This window comes from Oncorhynchus gorbuscha, linkage group LG08, assembly GCF_021184085.1.
Source record: "Oncorhynchus gorbuscha isolate QuinsamMale2020 ecotype Even-year linkage group LG08, OgorEven_v1.0, whole genome shotgun sequence".
NCBI classification, from domain to species: Eukaryota; Metazoa; Chordata; class Actinopteri; order Salmoniformes; family Salmonidae; genus Oncorhynchus; species Oncorhynchus gorbuscha.
This window is the reverse complement of record NC_060180.1, coordinates 66,301,382-66,325,062: the sequence shown is the minus strand read 5'-3', so window position 1 is coordinate 66,325,062 and position 23,681 is coordinate 66,301,382. Positions and strand designations below refer to the sequence as shown.

Below are 23,681 nucleotides of genomic sequence, written 5' to 3'. Positions count from 1 at the left end.
TCTTTCTATGACTTAGACAAACCAGGTGAAAGCTATGATCCCTCATTGATGTCACTTAAATCCACTTCAGTCAGTGTAGATGAAGGGGAGGAGACAGATTAAATAAGGTTTTTTAAGCCTTCAGACAATTGAGACATGGATTGTGTATGTGTGCCATTCAGAAGGTGAATGGGTTAGAGAAAAGATTGAAGTGCCTTTGAACAGGGTATTGTAGTAGGTGCCAAGCGCACCGGTTTTAAGTGTGTCAAGAACTGCAAAGCTGCTGAGTTTTTCAAGCTCAACAGTTTCCCGTGTGTATCAAGAATGGTCCACCACCCAAAGGACATCCAGCCAACTTGACACAGGTGTGAGAAGCATTGGAGTCAACATGGGCCAGCAACCCTGTCGAACGCTTTTGACACTTTGTAGATCCCATGAATTGAGATATACACCGTGTTTATCTGACAGCTAAGAGTACAGCCAAGCGCCCGCCTGTCTGAAAATGTTATCAAAGCCTTCACACAATGGAGGCTCTTACAATGTCCCCACAACGTGCATACAACATTCTCACACTGTCTGGAACATGGACTCAATGGAAACGTAGGATGGTAGTGGTCCTTATCTCTCCCCCAGTTCTCCTAGCCCTACAGCCCTCTGGTCTTTAAACAACACTCCTGGTCAAACTGGAAGGACTGCCCGTTCCATGATCTCGCCATCACGGTTGACAACTCCATTGTGTCCTCCTCCCAGAGCGCTAAGAACCTTGGCGTGATCCTGGACAACACCCTGTCGTTCTCAACTAACATCAAGACGGTGGCACGTTCCTGTAGGTTCATGCTCTACAACATCCGCAGAGTACGACCCTGCCTCACACAGGAAGCGGCGCAGGTCCTAATCCAGGCACTTGTCATCTCCCGTCTGGATTACTGCAACTCGCTGTTGGCTGGGCTCCCTGCCTGTGCCATTAAACCCCTACAACTCATCCAGAACGCCGCAGCCCGTCTAGTGTTCAACCTTCCCAAGTTCTCTCACGTCACCCCGCTCCTCCGCTCTCTCCACTGGCTTCCAGTTGAAGCTCGCATCCGCTACAAGACCATGGTGCTTGCCTACGGAGCTGTGAGGGGAACGGCACCTCAGTACCTCCAGGCTCTGATCAGGCCCTACACCCAAATAAGGGCACTGCGTTCATCCACCTCTGGCCTGCTCGTCTCCCTACCACTGAGGAAGTACAGTTCCCGCTCAGCCCAGTCAAAACTGTTCGCTGCTCTGGCTCCCCAATGGTGGAACAAACTCCCTCACGACGCCAGGACAGCGGAGTCAATCACCACCTTCCGGAGACACCTGAAACCCCACCTCTTTAAGGAATACTTAGGATAGGATAAAGTAATCCTTCTCACCCCCCCCCCCCCTTAAAATTATTTAGATGCACTATTGTAAAGTGGCTGTTCCACTGGATGTCATAAGGTGAATGCACCAATTTGTAAGTCGCTCTGGATAAGAGCGTCTGCTAAATTACTTAAATGTAAAATGTAAATGTAAACTGACCATGTAAGGAAAAGGTCCTCTGTGGGCACCGTGGCAACAGATGTTGTGACATCATAAAGGGTTCCTGTTTGCTATGCCTGAGAGTGTGTTATTGGTCTTGGTAGAGATGTCACAAATACATTGGGTGTCTGTCTGCTAGAGGAGCGAACTGAAGTGTGTGTGTGTGTGCTCCTGGGTCGGCCATGTTTTGAGATGTTAAGTTGTCACATGTTGACCTACTGTGGAGTCTTCCCGGCTTTTGTGTCGTTTCTGTTGACTACAACACACTTAGTGCCTTCTTTCATTGCCTGGTTGTTCATGTCTTATTCCACATCTTGCATAGTTGGTAATATTAGATTGCTATCAATATCTATGTGTATAGCAGATGCATATTTTATGATGTAGGTGAACCATGTTGTCATTCAGTCAAGGAAATGGACTGTTTTGTTTTTCTTCATTGAAACAATCACATTTGCATACTTACCAGTTATCATTCTATCAAACTTCCATAAAAACATATTACTATTTTGCAGCATTTCTAAAGTCACATCGTCTGTTTCATGTTTTACTTCAGAGGGGGTTTATATCAGACTAACTGTAAATTGCTGCAGTTCAGATCTTTAAGAAGGGAACAGTTGTTTTTCAGAAATAAAATCTAAATTGAACAGTAAGGCCTTCAGAGGCCATTTTGAGAGGAAAGTCTTTAAGTTGAGCCAGCCCGCTGGGTGAAAATGGTTTGAATCACGGTGACATTTTTTGTTGTTGATTTCACGTTGAATTCACATTAGTTGACAACTCAACCACATATACAATAAATCCAAACTAGATGTTGAACTGACGTCTGTGCCCAGTGGGAGGGCACTGAAACCAAACACTCGTACTGGCATTGACCAACTGCTTTCCCATAGCATGTGTTTCAGTTTAACATGGTTTTGTATGAGTTTGCTTCTCCTGTGAGTTGTATACCTTCATTCACAAGTATATAACACTTCAATGTAGTCCTAACCAGCACGGGGCACATCTATTCCACATTACTCACTTCTAGTGTGGACATATGGAATCTTAAGAGTGTGTAAACATCTCTTTACTGTGAGAGGGAGTGTCAGTGGGTGTGAACTGGTAACATGCCTTTGGGCTTTAGTTGGGGTAATGGTGTCATGTTTTGTCATATATTGTCTTGTCCTTGTGCTTTCCCTTCTGTTCGTTTCCCCCTGCTGGTCTTATTAGGTTCGTTCCCTTTTTCTATCCCTCTCTCTCCCCCTCCCTCTCTCTCTTCTCTCTATCGTTCCGTTCCTGCTCCCAGCTGTTCCTCATTCTCCTAACTCACTCATTTAGTCTTTTCACACCTGTCCCCTATTTTGTCCTCTGATTAGAGTCCCTATTTCTCCCCTTGTTTTCCACTTCTGTCCTTGTCGGATCCTTGTATGATGTTCACTGTGCTGTGTCCTTGTCTCGCCCTGTCGTGTCTTGTCTCCTTCAGATGCTGTGTGTGAGCAGGTGTCTTAGTCTGCTACGGTCGGTGCCTTCCCGAAGCAACCTGCAGTCAATGGTCGAGTCTCCAGTCTGTCCTCGTTACTACGAGTGGATTTAAGTTTTTTCCTGTTTTGTTTTCGTCTTGAGTTTTCCAGGATTATTACTTTTGCCATTTACTGGAATAAAGACTCTGTTTTCGCTAAGTCGCTTTTGGGTCCTCATTCACCTGCATTACAGAAGGATCCGACCAAGAATGGACCCAGCGACTACGGATTCTCGTAACACTGCCGTCGAGATCCAGGGAGCTATGCTCGGCAGACACGAGCAGGAATTGTCTGCTGCTCGTCATGCCGTTGAGACCCTGGCCGCTCAGGTTTCCGACCTCTCTGGACAGTTTCAGAGTCTTCGTCTCGTGCCACCAGCTACTTCCTGGTCTGCCGAGTCTCCGGAACCTAGGGTTAATAACCCACCTTGTTACTCCGGGCAGCCCACTGAGTGCCGCTCCTTTCTCACCCAGTGTGATATTGTGTTCTCTCTCCAACCCAACACATACTCTAGAGAGAGAGCTCGGATTGCTTACGTCATTTCACTCCTTACTGGCCGGGCTCGAGAGTGGGGCACAGCTATCTGGGAGGCAAGGGCTGATTGTTCTAACAATTACCTGAACTTTAAAGAGGAGATGATACAGGTTTTTGATCGTTCAGTTTTTGGTAGGGAGGCTTCTAGGGCCCTGGCTTCCCTATGTCAAGGTGATCGATCCATAACGGATTACTCTATAGAGTTTCGCACTCTTGCTGCCTCTAGTGACTGGAACGAGCCGGCGCTGCTCGCTCGTTTTCTGGAGGGACTCCACGCAGAGGTTAAGGATGAGATTCTCTCCCGGGAGGTTCCTTCCAGTGTGGACTCTTTGATTGCACTCGCCATCCGCATAGAACGACGGGTAGATCTTCGTCACCGAGCTCGTGGAAGAGAGCTCGCGTTAACGGTGTTCCCCCTCTCCGCATCGCAACCATCTCCTCTCCTCAACCATCTCCTCCCTCCGGCTCAGAGACTGAGCCCATGCAGCTGGGAGGTATTCGCATCTCGACTAAGGAGAGGGAACGGAGGATCACCAACCGCCTGTGCCTCTATTGCGGTTTGGCTGGACATTTTGTCAATTCATGTCCAGTAAAAGCCAGAGCTCATCAGTAAGCGGAGGGCTACTGGTGAGCGCTACTACTCAGGTCTCTCCATCTAGATCCTGTACTACTATGTCGGTCCATCTACGCTGGACCGGTTCGGCTGCTTCATGCAGTGCCTTGATAGACTCTGGGGCTGAGGGTTGTTTTATGGACGAAGCATGAGCTCGGAAACATGACATTCCTCCTCACCGGTCGTATGATTGTAGTATTGATCTCCTTCCGGGGACCACTCCCCCTCGGGGTAGACTATACTCTCTGTCGGCTCCCGAACGTAAGGCTCTCGAGGATTATTTGTCTGTTTCTCTTGACGCCGGCACCGTAGTGCCTTCTTCCTCTCCTGCTGGAGCGGGGTTTTTTTTTGTTAAGAAGAAGGACGGTACTCTGCGCCCCTGCGTGGATTATCGAGGGCTGAATGACATAACGGTTAAGAATCGTTATCCGCTTCCCCTTATGTCATCAGCCTTCGAGATTCTGCAGGGAGCCAGGTTCTTTACTAAGTTGGACCTTCGTAATGCTTACCATCTCGTGCGCATCAGAGAGGGGGACGAGTGGAAAACGGCGTTTAACACTCCGTTAGGGCATTTTGAGTACCGGGTTCTGCCGTTTGGTCTCGCTAATGCTCCAGCTGTTTTTCAGGCATTAGTTAATGATGTACTGAGAGACATGCTGAACATCTTTGTTTTTGTCTACCTTGACGATATCCTGATTTTTTCACCGTCACTCGAGATTCATGTTCAGCACGTTCGACGTGTACTCCAACGCCTTTTAGAGAATTGTCTCTACGTGAAGGCTGAGAAGTGCGCCTTTCATGTCTCCTCTGTCACTTTTCTCGGTTCTGTTATTTCCGCTGAAGGCATTCAGATGGATCCCGCTAAGGTCCAAGCTGTCAGTGATTGGCCCGTTCCAAGGTCACGTGTCGAGTTGCAGCGCTTTCTAGGTTTCGCTAATTTCTATCGGCGTTTCATTCGTAATTTCGGTCAAGTTGCTGCCCCTCTCACAGCTCTTACTTCTGTCAAGACGTGCTTTAAGTGGTCCGGTTCCGCCCAGGGAGCTTTTGATCTCCTCAAGAAGCGTTTTACGTCCGCTCCTATCCTCGTTACTCCTGACGTCACTAAACAATTCATTGTCGAGGTTGACGCTTCAGAGGTGGGCGTGGGAGCCATTCTATCCCAGCGCTTCCAGTCTGACGATAACGTCCATCCTTGCGCTTATTTTTCTCATCGCCTGTCGCCATCGGAACGCAACTATGATGTGGGTAACCGCGAACTGCTCGCCATCCGCTTAGCCCTAGGCGAATGGCGACAGTGGTTGGAGGGGGCGACCGTTCCTTTTGTCGTTTGGACTGACCATAAGAACCTTGAGTACATCCGTTCTGCCAAACGACTTAATGCACGTCAAGCTCGTTGGGCGTTGTTTTTCGCTCGTTTCGAGTTTGTGATTTCTTATCGCCCGGGTAATAAGAACACTAAGCCTGATGCCTTATCCCATCTCTTTAGTTCTTCTGTGGCTTCTACCGATCCCGAGGGGATTCTTCCTTATGGGCGTGTTGTCGGGTTGACAGTCTGGGGAATTGAGAGACAGGTTAAGCAAGCACTCACTCACACTGCGTCGCCGCGCGCTTGTCCTAGTAACCTTCTTTTCGTTCCTGTTTCTACTCGTCTGGCTGTTCTTCAGTGGGCTCACTCTGCCAAGTTAGCTGGCCATCCCGGCGTTCGAGGTACACTTGCTTCTATTCGCCAGAGCTTTTGGTGGCCTACTCAGGAGCGTGACACGCTCCGTTTCGTGGCTGCTTGTTCGGACTGCGCGCAGACTAAGTCAGGTAACTCTCCTCCTGCCGGTCGTCTCAGACCGCTTCCCATTCCTTTTCGACCATGGTCTCACATCGCCTTCATTACCGGTCTGCCTTCGTCTGCGGGGAAGACTGTGATTCTTACGGTTGTCGATAGGTTCTCTAAGGCGGCACATTTCATTCCCCTCGCTAAGCTTCCTTCCGCTAAGGAGACGGCACAAATCATCATCGAGAATGTGTTCAGAATTCATGGCCTCCCGTTAGACGCCGTTTCAGACAGAGGTCCGCAATTCACGTCACAGTTTTGGAGGGAGTTCTGTCGTTTGATTGGTGCTTCCGTCAGTCTCTCTTCCGGTTTTCATCCCCAGTCTAACGGTCAAGCAGAAAGGGCCAATCAGACGATTGGTCGCATACTACGCAGCCTTTCTTTTAGAAACCCTGCGTCTTGGGCAGAACAGCTCCCCTGGGCAGAATACGCTCACAACTCGCTTCCTTCGTCTGCTACCGGGCTATCTCCGTTTCAGAGTAGTCTGGGTTACCAGCCTCCTCTGTTCTCGTCCCAGCTCGCCGAGTCCAGCGTTCCCTCCGCTCAGGCGTTTGTCCAACGTTGTGAGCGCACCTGGAGGAGGGTGAGGTCTGCACTTTGCCGTTACAGGGCGCAGACTGTGAGAGCCGCCAATAAACGTAGGATTAAGAGTCCTAGGTATTGTCGCGGCCAGAGAGTGTGGCTTTCCACTCGTAACCTTCCCCTTACGACAGCTTCTCGTAAGTTGACTCCGCGGTTCATTGGTCCGTTCCGTGTCTCCCAGGTCGTCAATCCTGTCGCTGTGCGACTGCTTCTTCCGCGACATCTTCGTCGCGTCCATCCTGTCTTCCATGTCTCCTGTGTCAAGCCCTTTCTTCGCACCCCGTTCGTCTTCCCTCCACCCCCCGTCCTTGTCGAGGGCGCACCTATTTACAAGGTACGTAGGATCATGGACATGCGTTCTCGGGGACGTGGTCACCAGTACTTAGTGGATTGGGAGGGTTACGGTCCTGAGGAGAGGAGTTGGGTTCCATCTCGGGACGTGCTGGACCGTTCGCTGATTGATGATTTCCTCCGTTGCCGCCAGGATTCCTCCTCGAGTGCGCCAGGAGGTGCTCGGTGAGTGGGGGGGTACTGTCATGTTTTGTCATATATTGTCTTGTCCTTGTGCTTTCCCTTCTGTTCGTTTCCCCTGCTGGTCTTATTAGGTTCGTTCCCTTTTTCTATCCCTCTCTCTCCCCTCCCTCTCTCTCTTCTCTCTATCGTTCCGTTCCTGCTCCCAGCTGTTCCTCATTCTCCTAACTCACTCATTTAGTCTTTTCACACCTGTCCCCTATTTTGTCCTCTGATTAGAGTCCCTATTTCTCCCCTTGTTTTCCACTTCTGTCCTTGTCGGATCCTTGTATGATGTTCACTGTGCTGTGTCCTTGTCTCGCCCTGTCGTGTCTTGTCTCCTTCAGATGCTGCGTGTGAGCAGGTGTCTTAGTCTGCTACGGTCGGTGCCTTCCCGAAGCAACCTGCAGTCAATGGTCGAGTCTCCAGTCTGTCCTCGTTACTACGAGTGGATTTAAGTTTTTTCCTGTTTTGTTTTCGTCTTGAGTTTTCCAGGATTATTACTTTTGCCATTTACTGGAATAAAGACTGTTTTCGCTAAGTCGCTTTTGGGTCCTCATTCACCTGCATAACAAATGGTTGCTGAGTTTTGTTTAATGAACTGAACTAGTTATTGTGTGGAGAATTCTCCAAATGTCCCAGCTAATATGTTAGGCTACTTCTATTCTGCAGGCCTTTAGACAGTCAAACACAGCCTAGACACTGCACCAGTGTGGTAGGCTTGCCTAATTACAAACAACGACAAGACAGCCTGCAGGGAGGAGGGGAAGGCCATGGCAGTGGTGCATCGACAGGGCCGAAAGTGGAGAGGGTGAAAAGCCTTGGCGTGCACATCACTGACAAGCTGAAATGGTCCATCCACACAGACAGTGTGGTGAAGAAGGAGCAGCAGCATCTCTTTAACCTCAGGAGGCTGAAGAAATGTGTCTGGGCCCCTAAGACCCTCACAAACGTCTACAGATACCAAGAAGATTATCAAGGACCTCAGCCACCCGAGCAACAGCCTGTTCACCCCGCTACCATCTAGAAGACGGAGACAATGCTGAACTTTAGTCACTGTTGCTAGCCGGCTACCACCTGGTACTCTACCCTGCACCTTAGAGACCAGCCTGGTCTAATAGACTAGACGTAACATAATACATGTAAATCCGGGACACTCAAATTAGTATGATATATTACGTTTGGTATGTTTACATAAGACAAATTGTTACTTAAGGCAAAAATGAAAGTAGGGTGGATGGTGTGCATAAAACGCAAAAGTCTAGCAACCCAAAGGTTGCGAGTTTGAATCTCATCACGGACAACTTTAACATTTTAGCTAAATACCTACTTAATACTTTTTAGCTACTTTGCAAGTACTTAGCATGTTAGCTATCCCTAACCATTTTAGCTAACCCTTCCCCTAACCCTTTAACTTAACTCGTAAACTTAACCTTAACCCTAACTTGACCCTAACTCCTAGCCTGATCAAATACTTATGTCATGCAATAAAATGCAAATTAATTACTTAAAAATCATACAATGTGATTTTCTGGATTTTTGTTTTAGATTCCGTCTCTCACAGTTGGAGTGTACATATGATAAAAATTATAGACCTCTACATGCTTTGTAAGTAGGAAACACTGCCGATGTCATGTATTGTATTGTCATGTCATGTCCCTGTGCTTTCTCTTCTCTTCGTTTCCCCCTGCTGGTCTTATTAGGTTTCTTTCTCTCTCTCTATTCCTCTCTCTCTCTATCGTTCCGTTCCTGCTCCCAGCTGTTCTTCATTCTCCTAACGACCTCGTTTACTCTTTCACACCTGTCCCCTATTTTGCCCTCTGATTAAGTCTCTATTTCTCTCTCTGTTTCTGCTTCTGTCCTTGTCGGATTCTTGTTTGCTGTTTGCTTTGCTTTTGTTCCGTCTAGTTGTATTCTGCCTCGTCATCAGATACTACGTGTGAGCAGGTGTCTCTATCCTCTACGGCCCGCGCCTACCCGAAGGGACCTGCAGTCTGTTGCCGCTATCCCTGCCACTCTCCTCAACAACTAGAAGGGGGACTCTCCTGTTAAACTAGAGGATTTGTGTTTTCCCTGTTTGGACTTCCCCTGTAATGATTGAGGATTTATGTTTTCCCTGTTTGGACATTAAAAGACTCTGTTTCCGTTATATCGCTTTTGGGTCCTCACTCACCTGCATAACAGCCGATTTACAGGTTATCAAATACTTGTTGTCCCCACTGTATATACTGTATTCTATCCTAGGCCCCACGCTCTTCGTAATTTACATCAACAACATAGCTCAGGCAGTAGAAAACTCATCTATTTATATGCAGATGATACAATCTTATACTCAGCTGGCCCTCCCCTGGATTTTGTGTTAAATGCTATACAACAAAGATTTCTTAGTGTCTAACAAGATTTCTCTACCCTTAAACTTGTTCTGAACACCTCCAAAACAAAGGTCTTGTGTTTTGGTAAGAATGCCCCTCTTCCCACAGGTGTTATTACTACCTCTGAGGGTTTAGAGCTTGAGGTAGTCACCTCATACAAGTACTGGGGAGTATGGCTAGATGGTGCACTGTCCTTCTCTCAGCACATATCAAAGCAGCAGGCTAAAGTTAAATCTAGACTTGGTTTCCTCTATCGTAATCCCTCCTCTTTCATCCCAGGTGCCAAACTAACCCTGATTCAGATCACCATCCTACCCATGCTAGATTACAGAAACATAATTTATAGATTGGCAGGTAAGGGTGCTCTCGAGCAGCTAGATGTTCTTTACCATTTGGCCATCAGATTCACCACCAATGCTTCTTATAGGACACATCACTGCATTCTATACTCCTCTGTAAACTGGTAATATCTGTATACCAGTCACAAGACCCACTGGTTGATGCTTATTTATAAAACTCTCTTAGGCCTCACTCCCCCCTATCTGAGATATCTACTGCAGCCCTCATCCTCCACATACAACACCCGTTCTGCCAGTCACATTCTGTTAAAGGTCCCCAAAGCACACACATCCCTGGGTCGCTCGTCTTTTCAGGTCGCTGCAGCTAGCGACTGGAATGAGCTGCAACAAACACTCAAACTGGACAGTTTTATCTGTCTCTTCATTCAAAGACTCAATCATGGACACTCTTACTGAAAGTTGTGGCTGCTTTGTGTGATGTATTGTTGTCTCTACCTTCTTGCCCTTTGTGCAGTTGTCTGTGCCCAATAATGTTTGTAAAAATGACGCTACACCGGCGATAACATTCGTAAAATATGTGTAAGCAACCAATACAATTGTATTTGATTTGACCAGGAGCTGGAGGTAGCACATGACATCATGAATACTTTTATTCTCTCAAAATAAGAATGTTTAGCTTGTAGTGATGTTTCAGCTGGCCGTAACCAGAGAGCAGCAAGTCACTTAAGTCAATATGTTACAGAACGAGACTTGCTTATTAATTTCTGACCTTACCTGACCATTTATCGATGGAAATGATTGGCTGCAGCCTCTCTCTCTCTGTGTGTGTATGTATGTGTGTGTGTGTGTGTGTGTGTGTGTGTGTGTGTGTGTGTGTGTGTGTGTGTGTGTGTGTGTGTGTGTGTGTGTGTGTGTGTGTGTGTGTGTGTGTGTGTGTGTGTGTGTGTGTGTGTATGTGTGCCTGCCTGCGTGGGTGTGCAAGAAGGTAAGTAGACTATGAATCCTACAGGACATGAACACAGCCTACTGTAGGCTACTGTATGCACTGCCTTACTATGTTACATTATGGTCGAACCCAAGAGGCCAATTTGTCTATAGTCATTGATGTACAGTTTTCTACAACCTCTCCCTCAACATCAGCAAAACAAAGGAGCTGGTCGTGGACTACAGGAAACGGACCTCATTCACATTGACGCGGCTGTAGTGGAACGGGTCGAGAGCTTCAACTTCCTTGGTGTTCACATCATTAAGGATCTATCATGGTCCAAACACCATAGCACAGTCGTGAAGAGGACACGACCATGCCCCTTCCTCGTCAGGAGGCATGGGCTCTCAGATCCTCAAAAAGTTATGCGGCTGCACCATTGAGAGCATCTGCTTGTCATCCGACCACACGGCGCTACAGAGGGTAGTGTGAATGGCCCAGTACATCACTGGGGCCGAGATCCCTGCCATCCACAACCTCTATACTGTACGTGTCAGAGGAAGGCCCTAAAAATGATCAAAGACTTCAGTCACCCAAATCACGGCAAGTGGTACCGATGTACCAAGTCTGGAACCAACAGAACCCTGAACAGCTTCTTCCCCAAGCCATAATAAGACTGCTAAATAGTTAGTTCAGGTAGCTATTTGGTTAACTATTTAACTATCTGCATTGACACCTTTTTTTGGCCAACTGTTCATCATCAAATATGCTGCTACTACACTTTACTATCTGTCCCTTTATTCCTACTTATATGCACGTCTACCTCATTTACCTCATACTCCTGCACATCGAATCGGTACTGATACCGCGTGTATATAGCCAAGTTATGGTCGCTCATTGTGTGTCTATTATTACTTCTATTATTATGTTTTACTTTTCTATTATTTTCTTTCTCTCTGCATTGTTGGGAACGGCCCATAAGTAAGCGTTTCACTGTTAGTCCACACCTGTTGTTTACGAAGCATGTGACGAATTACCTTTCATTCGATTTTCTGTACAGCTCTTTTTTTCATGGCTTTGATTGTCGACCAATCAATGCGTTGCTTCAATGTCAAACCCATAAGGGCTGAACACTCAACAAGCAATGAACAGGCGTTTTAAGAAGTTGTATTCGCGTCCACATCTGTTTCTGCTCACTTTGCACCCATTGTCTCATTTTCCATTACACATCTGTCAAACCGTGAGTTACTTTTTGATACTAATTAATTTTCTATTATAATTTGGTGCATTTTGATTCTTTGTTGCAATGCATTTTATTACAGTTGCGAGACTTGTTTGAATCTCCAATGGTCTGTATGGAAACTTTATTACGCCCAAACGTTTATCGAGCTTCGTCTAAATGATCGTGCGCAATCGTAGACACTGTTGAAGTTTGGATTTAATTATTCAAAAATTTGCCCAAAGTTCCAAGTGATTTCATATCCAGATGTGTGTGACCGACTGTGAATTCGGTCTATTCCTGTTTTAAATCTGAACAGAGATCGACTGTAACATTCTCTTCAACTCTTTACGCAGTTGACTAATAGCCAAACAAATGCCTTTATTTGACCATCTTTATCAATGAAGTGTAGATAGGCGTATCATATTGAGAGTTGTGCATGGGATCATTTATACTACTCGGCTTGATAACATTTCCCAGCACAGCCAGGCCATTTGGGGGCACAGGCTAGCCTATTCTGTTATGTTCCCTGCGAAGATGGAAAAATGTCACCATTAAGTTCGAAGTGCACCAGATTCATTATTATATGCATCAGATTATGCCAGTGATTTATTTTATAGACCTATACTAGTACACCAGATGAGTTATAGAGTATATATATGGGGCGCTGTTTTGAAGCCTCCCGTCTGCATTTTGGCACTCCCCCACCGTTGTGAAAATGTGTACTGACACCTTATTACAGACACCTTAATGCATACTTTTAAGTTATATTATGTGAGGTAAACATCAAAATAAAACATGAAAATAAATACTAAAAACATGTTCCTTAAAGTATCATTTTTTTCCACAACAAACAACAAAAATACTTAAAGATACACTATGCAGAAATCACTCCGAAATTTCCTGGTTGCTAAAAATTATAATAGTTTGCTTAATTTCAGTTTATGTGACAAAACAAGAAAGTGTAGTGTAGAGAATCATTGTACCATCTAAACCGCTGTGAAGTATATTTTCCATAACCAAAAATATTGTCTTTGCAGTTTTTGAAGCTGGTGTACAAAACCTGAAAGTAAAAAATGCAAAAAAACCAAATTTAAGAATGGGAAGCATAGAAATAGCACAAAAAGAACAGTGCTACTGCTTCTTAGACTTGCTTTCAATGAGAATGGCAGATCTATAACACACATTTCTATTTGAGTCTGGTTGAAGAAAATATATACAATTACTTATTGCAGCTTTAAATACAGAATTCCATTCATTCCTATGCTCCTTCTGGGGAGTGTCAGACTGGTGTCTGAAACATCTCTCATTGGCCAATACATATAGCATCAACAATCCAGCAGTGCAAAAATGTCTAAAAACCTGTTTTTTCTTTGTCATTATGGGGTATTGTATGTAGATTGAAGAGGGTGAAAAAACTATTTAATCCAAGACTGTAACGTAACAAAATGTGGAAAAAGTCAAGGGAGTCTGAATACTTTCTGAATGCACTGTACATTATTGGATTATCCCCACGTGGAAATGAAAAGACAAGCGTGTGTGTTGGTCTGTGTGAGAGAGAAAGGTATTTAAATATTTGGTCATAAATTTGTTTATCTTTTATTGTCACACACTGGATAGGTGCAGTGAAATGTGTTGTGTTACAGGGTCAGCCATAGTAGTACAGCACCCCAGGAGTAAATTAGGGTTAAGTGTCTTGCTCAGGGCACATCAACACATTTTCTTCACCTTGTCGGCTCGGGTATTCGAAACAGCGAGCTTCCGGTTACTGGCCCAACGCGCTAGGCTACCGTGTGGTGTCACCACATTTTATTTCAGTAGATATGATAACTATCTCAACTAACACATTTACATTGTCTCAAGGGTATGTTGTTGATTGAGTGCAAAGATAGATGAGGATCTATCTCAGTTAGAGCAGAACCAGAGAGCTAGTTAATTCACAGGCAGCACAGTTGGCTAAGGTTTGTAAGCTAATGAGTCACCCGCTGTTATCATATAATAATATCACTTCTGCTGATTTGTTATAGTAGTAGGCATCATTAGAAACAGTGGTTTTAGAAGCAGTTTGCCAAGCTTCCTGACATCCAGGACCTATATACTAGGCGGTGTCAGAGGAAGACCCCAAAAATTGTCAAAGAACCCAGTCACCCAGGTCATAAACTGTTCTCTCTACTACCGCACGGTAAGCGGTACTGGATCGCCTAGGACCAAAAGGCTCCTTAACAGCTTCTACCCCCAAGCCACAAGACTGCTGAACAACTAATCAAAAGGCCACCCAGACTATTTACATTGACCCCCCCCCCCCTCCGCCCTTTGTTTTTACACTGCTGCTACTCTCTGTTTATTATCTATGTATAGTCACTTTACAAATGACCTGGACTAACCTGTACCCCTGCACATTGACTCAGTACTGGTAGACCCTGTATAAAGTCTTGTTGTTGTTATTTACATTTATTGTGTTGCTTTTTGATTGATTAGATTTTTTTACTTTAGTTTATTTAGTAAATATTTTATTAACTCTATTTCTTAAACTGCGTTGTTGGTTAAGGGCTTGTAAGTAAGCATTTCACGGAAAGGTCTACACCTGTTGTATTCGGCGCATGTGACAAATACAATTAGATTTGATTTGATTCAGAATTGCTAGGCACATAAAATGTTATCCTTGCTTCTATTTTCTGTTTAAATCTCCCTCATCTTCCCTGTGTCATTTAAAAGTCAAGAAAGCATACCGAAGCCACGGTTATGTCAACACAATATTACACCGTGGGCTTGTGGTAGCAAATCTTGGTTCTGGGAAAGGAGCTACATAATCTGTAGTTGGCATAATCCCTACATAATCTCTCAATCTAGGTCGGTCAGTGTCAGATTCAGGGGTTTCCTCCATAGGTTAATACAAATTTAAAAGTCAAAGTTTCCCGACCCATACACTACATTATATTGAATATATTGACTGAATGAGTGACGACAAATAGTACAATGTTAGTTGAACTATTTTTGATCTGTGCCAGTAGTCTGAAGTTATGTATAAAATGTTTATTTTGTATGATCATTGACCGGTTTGACCTTACGTAACAAAATTTGAACTTGGGTTTTTTACATTGGATAAAAGTGGAGACTCAGAACTAGAAAATGGTATATCATACACTACATTTAAGGATCAATGGGAAAGTAATTCAAGTAATTCTTGACACTTGTAACCCCACTTTTGAGAAAATGGCACTTGAATGTTTTGGTGCACCTACTGGAGAGCTCCTCTTTGTCTACTCCCATTCAAGATCATTCTCACCCTCTTAAGCCTTAGCTCCAACCATCTCTTTAAGGATTCACGTGATGCCATGTGCTATACAGAGTGAGTACAGTAGTGTACTAAATAACCAAAGATTTCAAGACTGAAGGCTGGTTTATACTATGTCTATTGACATGTCTGTAGACAGTTGTCACGGTGACAACATCAACATTCTATTGTCATGTCTGTAGACAGTTATCTCGGTGACAACATCAACATTCTATTGTCATGTCTGTAGACAGTTGTCACGGTGACAACATCAACATTCTATTGTCATGTCTGTAGACAGTTGTCACGGTGACAACATCAACATTCTATTGTCATGTCTGTAGACAGTTGTCGCAGTGACAACATCAACATTCTATTGTCATGTCTGTAGACAGTTGTCGCAGTGACAACATCAACATTCTATTGTCGACGTCAAACTTGTCCTTGCCGTTATGAAAAAGTATAAACACAAAAACGACAGGATCATGACATCAGCAGCCAAAATAGCATACCAGGTGTATTTTGACACTTATTAACCCATCAGTTTAAAAATGAATTTAGTATATGTCAATCTTGCAAACCAGGCAACTAAAAGCAACTCTCTAAACAATGTTTTGGTTCGTTTCGAGCTATCTAACGTTCAGCTCATGAAACATGGGGCCGACATGTTGTGTTTATAATTTTGTTCAGTATAGCTAGGTTCAATGTTAGCTAGTTCACATTAGGCTATAACTATAAATAATATTATTACACAGATCATACCCGTAATGTTAGCTAGTGAGCCAGCCAGCTAACAGTATGCTTTAACTTGTAACTAAAATGAAAATGACTTTCTGACAGAATTAGAAACGTATCGAACCTCCAGAGTGGTGCAGTGGTCTAAGGCTGTGCCACTAGAGTTTCTGGGTTCGAGTCTAGGCTCTGTCGCAACCAGACGCGACTGGGAGACCCATGGGGCGGCACACAATGGGCCCAGCGTCGTCCGGATTATAGGAGGGTTTGGCCGGCAGGAATGTCCTTGTCCCATCGTACACTAGCAACTCCCGTGGGCCGGGTGCAGTGCACGCTGACACGGTCGCCAGGTGCACAGTGTTTCCTCCAACACATTGGTGCGGCTGGCTTCCGGGTTAAGTGGGCATTGTGTCAAGAAGCAGTGCGGCTTGGTTGGGTTGTGTTTCGTAGGATGCACGGCTCACGACCTTCGCCTCTCCCGAGTCCGTACGGGAGTTGCAGTGATGAGACAAGACTAACTACCAATTGGATACCACAAAATTGGGGAGGAAAAGGGGGTAAAAAAACAACAAAAAAACAATTAGAAATGTATAATATCTGAAAATGTAGCTAGCTAGACTCTCTTACCCGTATACATTGATGAATGGTTCTCCGTCTGTGTTGCGGATGCCATGGTTGCCCTTAGTTTGAAGATGTAATCTGGACACAGGTGTGTTATACAACAGACTTCTTCTGTGTGTTCTCTTTTTGACTCCCTTCACATTATTTGCAATCAAACGCCAGAATTTTCTCCATCTCCTTAGCTATCATACTGCTTCCACCTGGCATTCCACTGATTTCAAAACTTGGTCCTCCAGAAAGTGGAACATTATCAACACTTATGCAGTTCTTCGTGGAATCTTTCAAAAAAGAAAGGATTACCTACACATACTGAGCAGCTCATGTTATAGACAGAAAGAAGCGTGCTACATGACAGACGAATCCGAACTCATCTATTGGCAAGTCCAGCCCATCCATTATCTCAGCCAATCATGTCCCCCCAAAATACGCATTTTGATAAAAAAAAAAATGTTTACATTCAAATGCCTCTCCTGTGAAGTAGTGACGCGTGACATACACCTAGTTTCCTGAAACGAGTCAAGTTTATACACAAACAGAAGGTACAGTAGTTTTGAACCAATAATTCATAGGCTACAGTCATAGGTTACATGACACATGGAGCTCTATTTTCGGCTGGCATTAAGGCGGCACTAGTGTAAACGCATGTTAGTTTTCAATTTCGTTATGTATTTCGTTTCGTTAGCATTTTCCAGCCCTAACGCTAGGTTCGGCAATTTAACTGTCTTACAGTCGTATGAAAAAGTTTGGGCACCCCTGATAATTTCCATGATTTCCATTTATAAATAATTGGGTGTTTGGATCAGCAATTTCATTTTGATCTATCAAATAACTGAGGGACACAGAAATATTTCAGTAGTGAAAGGAGGTTTATTGGATTAACAGAAAATGTGCAATATGCATCTAAACAAAATTAGACAGGTGCAGAAATTTGGGCACGCCAATAGAAAAATCACATCAATATTTAGTAGAGCCTCCATTTACTAAAATAACAGCCTTTAGATGCTTCCCATAGCCTCTAATGAGTGTCTGGATTATGGATGAAGGTATTTAGGACCATTCCTCCTTACAAAACATCTCCAGTTCAGTTAGGTTTGATGGTTGCCGAGCATGAACAGCCCGCTTCAAATCATCCCACAGATTCTCAATGATATTCAGGTCTGGGGACTGGGATGGCCATTCCAGAACATTGTACTTGTTCCTCTGCATAAATGCCAGAGTAGATATTGAGCAGTGTTTTGTTGTCGTTGTCTTATTGAAATATCCAGCCCCGGCGTAACTTCGACTTTGTGACTGATTCTTCAACATTATTCCCAAGAATCTGCTGATATAGAGTGAAATCCATGCGACCCTCAACTTTAACAAGATTCCCAGTACCGGCACTGGCCACACAGCCCCACAGCATGGTGGAACCCCCACCAAATTTGACTGTGGGTAGCAAGTGTTTTTCTTGGAACGCTGTGTTCTTTTGCCGCCATGCATAACATCCCTTGTTATGACCAAATAATGCAATATTTGTTTCATCAGTCCACAGCACCTTATTCCAAAATTAAGCTGGCTTGTCCAAATGTGCGTTTACATACCTCAAGCGACTCTGTTTGTGGCGTGTGTGCAGAAAATGCTTCTTCCGCATCACTCTCCCATACAGCTTCTCCTTGTGCAAAGTGAGCTGAATTGTTGAACGATGCACAGCGACACCATCTGCAGCAAGATGATGTTGTAGGTCATTGGAGGTGGTCTGTGGGCTGTTTTTGACCGTTCTCACCATCCTTCGCCTCTCCGATATTTTACTTGGCCTGCCACTTCTGGCCTTAACAAGAACTGTGCCTGTATTCTTCCATTTCCTCACTATGTTCCTCACAGTGGACACTGACAGCTTAAATCTCTGCGATAGCTTTCTGTAGACTTCCTCTAAACCATCATGTTGAACAATCTTTGTTTTCAGGTCATTTGAGAGTTGTTTTGAAGCCCCCATGTTGCCACTCTTCAGAGGAGAGTCAAAGAGAACAACAACTTGCAATTGGCCTTAAATACCTTTTCTCATGATTGGATGCACTTGTCTATGAAGTTCAAGGCTTAATGAGCTCACCAAACCAATTGTGTGTTCCAATTAATCAGTGCTAAGTAGTTACAGGTATTCAAATCAACAGAATCACAAGAGTGCCCACATTTTTGCATAGCCTATTTTTCACATCTGATTTAATTTCATACAACATAATATTACTACACTAAAAATCTTTGTCTGGACAATACCCCAGTACTCAGCTTTTATTCGCAAATGAATGGCATGACACTGTGATCATTTTCTGTGACGACAGAGTAAATGATTATGCACGCTCAGAGGGGTGCCCAAACATTTTCATACGACTGTATATCCGCTCGCTTGCTTTCAGATGGGAGGGGTGGAAATATTTTAGGTGTGTCCTTAAAAACACGATCCAAAGTGCTAATTTCAGGCAGCGCTGATAGGGATATTTAAGACCAACCAAAAGTTGTTTTTTACAGGTAACAGAGTTGGTTTATGGCATTCATTTGTACAGTGGAAACGCTGCCTATCTAGACGAGACGCACACTGCCCTAATGCGCACGGAACAAGAGAAGCCTAATGTGCCTTTGGTTCCTGTATACTTTTTATATTTTGAAACATAAAAACTCATGTTTTTTTCCCCATTTTGATATATTTGGATAAAAACCAAACATAGCCTCCTCTCAATTAAGGCTTTTTTTGTCCTGCCCAATGCAATTGTGAAGTAGTCAAGACTGTCAATAAAGGGTTTGGCTTCTGAGACCGCTTGGAAAGCTTAGTTTAAGAGAAGTAAAACAGTGAGCTGATATTCCCTTTTTATCTATGCGTTGTAGGCAAGTCCACATGATTTTAGCCATCCAGGACCCGTATTGGACGTGCGTAAAACGCATGATGTAGGCTACGTGTCCATGCCCATCATGAAATGAGAGATGAGAACCTTGTGTAATACCGGTGAACCTCGTATTTAGAAGTTATCTCTAACCTGTAACAATTGCTTGTTTTCAGTTTCATATGTTCAAACCCGAGCCCTCCCTTAGGACCACTATAGTGAAGACTGGTTCAACAGCAACGCCTGGCTTTTTATCCTGGTGGTTGTATGATATCATTACATATTACATGTATTTATTGTTGTTGTTTAAAAAAATATATATATATTTAAAAAAAATCAATTTTATTTCAACCAATCATATTAGAATGATTCACCTTCCTGGTTTTATGGTTACAACGTCCGCGGCGCACTTGCAATGCAACTTCTGGAGATGTGTGAATGCGTTCTGATCTGTAAAATGGTTCTGATTATGTTCATAAAACAGGCCTATTTGGGAGCAGCATTAACAGAGTGGACATTGGGAAGCAGCATAACAGAGTGGACATTGGGAAGCAGCATATAACGGAGTGGACATTGGGAGCAGCATAACAGTGTGGACATTCTCCTTTTCTCTTTATGTTGGATCTTTGTCCAGTTACTGTGAAAAGTTTGAATGTGCCGTAAAACCCTCCATAGTCTCCATTGTTTTAATATTATATGGCCACGGGGAGAAATGATGGTGCCTGCAAGTGTGACATAGTACATTTAAAACAAGTTGTTGTTTCGTTTTGTTTAGAGTTTGATTAGAATTATTCGTTCTCTTTTTGGGCCATATTATAATGAATTTAGTCTTGCTTATTGACTATGGGGCGGTAGCGTAGCCTAGTGGTTAGAGTGTTGGACTAGTAACCGGAAGGTTGCGAGTTCAAACCCCCGAGCTGACAAGGTACAAATCTGTCGTTCTGCCCCTGAACAGGCAGTTAACCCACTGTTCCCAGGGCGTCATTGAAAATAAGAATATTTTCTTCACTGACTTGCCTGGTTAAATAAAGGTAAAAAAAATAAATAATGTTTGGCATGTCCATTCTCAGCCATAATGTAATGTACACTAGGCCTTGCCCCTATATCTCTGGGGATGCCCCTAGAACAATGTGGATTGCAAATCGGTTCAAGTTAACCTATTTAGCAAAGATAGGTCTACATTTTGTCATTTCGTTTCTGTAAGCCATTTATCAAACTATAACGGACTAACTAACATTGGAATTGGAATTGATTCCAAGGCAATACATAAATGGTTGGAAATACACAACTTGAAGCAACCACATATTTGGCCATGGAGCACGTTCTGATTGGCCAGTAAGGGGCCAAGCCTCCACAAGTGCACCGATCATTTCTGACACTTCCCTGAACCCATAGCGCTATCTCCTGTGCTTATATTTACCATTGCATTAGTTTTGTTAAAATAGAGCCCATAGGCTACATGACACTAGCAAACCACTTTCTGATCTGAAAAAGATTATGCAATGCCCCATGATAAGGGGTTATCTGTATTCGAGGCACATTAAGCCTTATGGTGCTGAGAGGGTAGAGTAAGGGCAGTGGGTTATCACCGTACGATGATTTCTTTCACGGTGTAATCAACCTCTCCCACTACTATCAACACACACCAAATTCACTTAGAAATTACAGATCTGTCATTCTCATTGAAAGCAAGTCTAAGGAGCGTAAGATCTGTTCTATGTGCAGTATTTCTATTCTTCTCTTTCTTAAATTTAGTTTTTTGCTTCTTTTACTTTTTTAAATTTTTTTAAACAAGCTTCAAACAGCTGAAAATACAATATTTTGGATTATGGAAAATATATTTCACAGTGGTTAGTACAGTGATTTGCTACACTACACTTGCTTGTTTTGTTACATAAACTGATAGTAGGTGAACTATTAGAATTTTAGCAACCAGAAAATGGAGAGATTTCTGCATATTGAACCATTAAGAGATGTTTATGACTTTCATGGTACGTCTGCCTCTTGAAGCTCCAGCTCTCTCTGCCTCTCTCTCTCAGAGCTGTCATGGTGTCACACAAGGAGTTTGTGACTGCAGGGAAGGAGAAAGGGCTGCAGGTGTGGCGTATTGAGAACATGGACCTGAAGCCTGTCCCCAAGGCCCTGCACGGCAACTTCTACACAGGAGATGCCTATCTGCTCCTCTACACAACTGCAGCTCCCTCCTACTACATACACATGTGGATGGGTAAGACTTGCGTACACACACACACACACACACATACACACACACACACACCTACAGACAAACAGACTACACTAGACTCCTATTAGTAACAACTGATTGGACATGGACTGGATCTGAGATATCTATGTAGTAGATTTCTTGCTTTCAACCAGTCATGTTAGATCAATGTTTAATTTGAGAAAGAGAGGGAGAGAAGAGCTACTTTAAAGTGTTGGAACCGGTTCAGGGAACAGAACAGAAAACCGGAAAATAATACATATTTTCAAGGAAAAGAATCAGAACCAGGAACTAAAGTGAACTATACTGTTCCAGAACAGAACCATTATTTTAAAAGCATGGAAACCGGTTAATAATGTTATTTTACATCCGGGCAACAAAGCGCCTATGCAAAGCCCCCCCTCTGTCAATCAGAAACTTCTGCCAGCTGAACATCTGCCTGCCGCCCCCTCCGAAGCTTAGCTGTAGCCTACTGACGTTATAAGCGTGATTCAGAAGATAGGGAGAGAGATTTTTAATTAGAGAACAATGGATAAACCTTTTCAATGCTTGTTAGGGATACTATAGTTATCACATTTCACACTGGATTTATTAACTACTAAAAGGTAAGATGTGTTTTTAATTCTGGTGTCGCTCTGCACACACAAGCTTGTTACCTAGCTAACTATTCTGGTCCAACGTTAAGTCAACTCTGAAGTTCAAAGACATTCAAAGTTCCTCCCTAGAAACCGCTCCTCTGTAGGTATAATTATGTAGGCCTAATTCAGATACTACATGTCATTACAAGATGCCAAGCGTTGCAAGCCAAGCCTCGTCCTCCACCCTCTCTCGCTCTCTCCCAACCCGCAAAATTTTAGTTGCATCTCACGCCCAACACTTATCTTTCCATCTTCCCTGTAAACAACTCACTGACCTATAGCTTGCCTGTAAACAACTCACTGAGCTATAGCTTGCCTGTAAACAACTCACTGAGCTATAGCTTGCCTGTAAACAACTCACTGAGCTATAGCTTGCCTGTAAACAACTCACTGAGCTATAGCTTGCCTGTAAACAACTCACTGAGCTATAGCTTGCCTGTAAACAACTCACTGAGCTATAGCTTGCCTGTAAACAACTCACTGAGCTATAGCTTGCCTGTAAACAACTCACTGAGCTATAGCTTGCCTGTAAACAACTCACTGAGCTATAGCTTGCCTGTAAACAACTCACTGAGCTATAGCTTGCCTGTAAACAACTCACTGAGCTATAGCTTGCCTGTAAACAACTCACTGAGCTATAGCTTGCCTGCTCCATAGCAAACGGTCTATCCGTACTGCATAATTGGTTAAGTAATTTAACATCGAACAAAATGTAAAACAATTACGATTTCAGAGATTTTCAAAGAACAGAAAGGAACGATATAAAACCGGGGCTTTGAACCGGCTCAGAATTGTATTTTGCTGGTTGGAACAGTGGAATAGAACAAACAAAATAATGGTTCAGTTCAGAACAAAACGATTGGAAAATCATAGATAGAGCAGGCATTACAGAGGTAAATAGACCCTATTGGTGGGAGATACAGCAGGCATTACAGAGGTAAATAGACCCTATTGGTGGGAGATACAGCAGGCATTACAGAGGTAAATAGACCCTATTGGTGGGAGATACAGCAGGCATTACAGAGGTAAATAGACCCTATTGGTGGGAGATACAGCAGGCATTACAGAGGTAAATAGACCCTATTGGTGGGAGATACAGCAGGCATTACAGAGGTAAATAGACCCTATTGGTGGGAGATACATCAGGCATTACAGAGGTAAATAGACCCTATTGGTGGGAGATACAGCAGGCATTACAGAGGTAAATAGACCCTATTGGTAGGAGATACAGCAGGCATTACAGAGGTAAATAGACCCTATTGGTGGGAGATACAGCAGGCATTACAGAGGTAAATAGACCCTATTGGTGGGAGATACAGCAGGCATTACAGAGGTAAATAGACCCTATTGGTGGGAGATACAGCAGGCATTACAGAGGTAAATAGACCCTATTGGTGGGAGATACAGCAGGCATTACAGAGGTAAATAGACCCTATTGGTG

The 23,681-nt window shown here is 43.8% G+C and overlaps 1 protein-coding gene across 1 annotated transcript in view; it reads left to right on the top strand.

The window, feature by feature from the left end:
- The first annotated feature begins 11,775 nt into the window (after positions 1-11,775).
- Positions 11,776-23,681, top strand: part of LOC124042037 (gelsolin-like) — a 37,052-nt gene continuing 25,146 nt past the window's right edge. The window contains exons 1-2 of the mRNA XM_046360313.1: positions 11,776-11,920; positions 21,418-21,605. Of these exons, the coding sequence (XP_046216269.1) occupies positions 21,425-21,605 (181 nt within the window). The 5' untranslated portion in view covers positions 11,776-11,920; positions 21,418-21,424. The remainder of the gene's footprint in view (positions 11,921-21,417; positions 21,606-23,681) is intronic.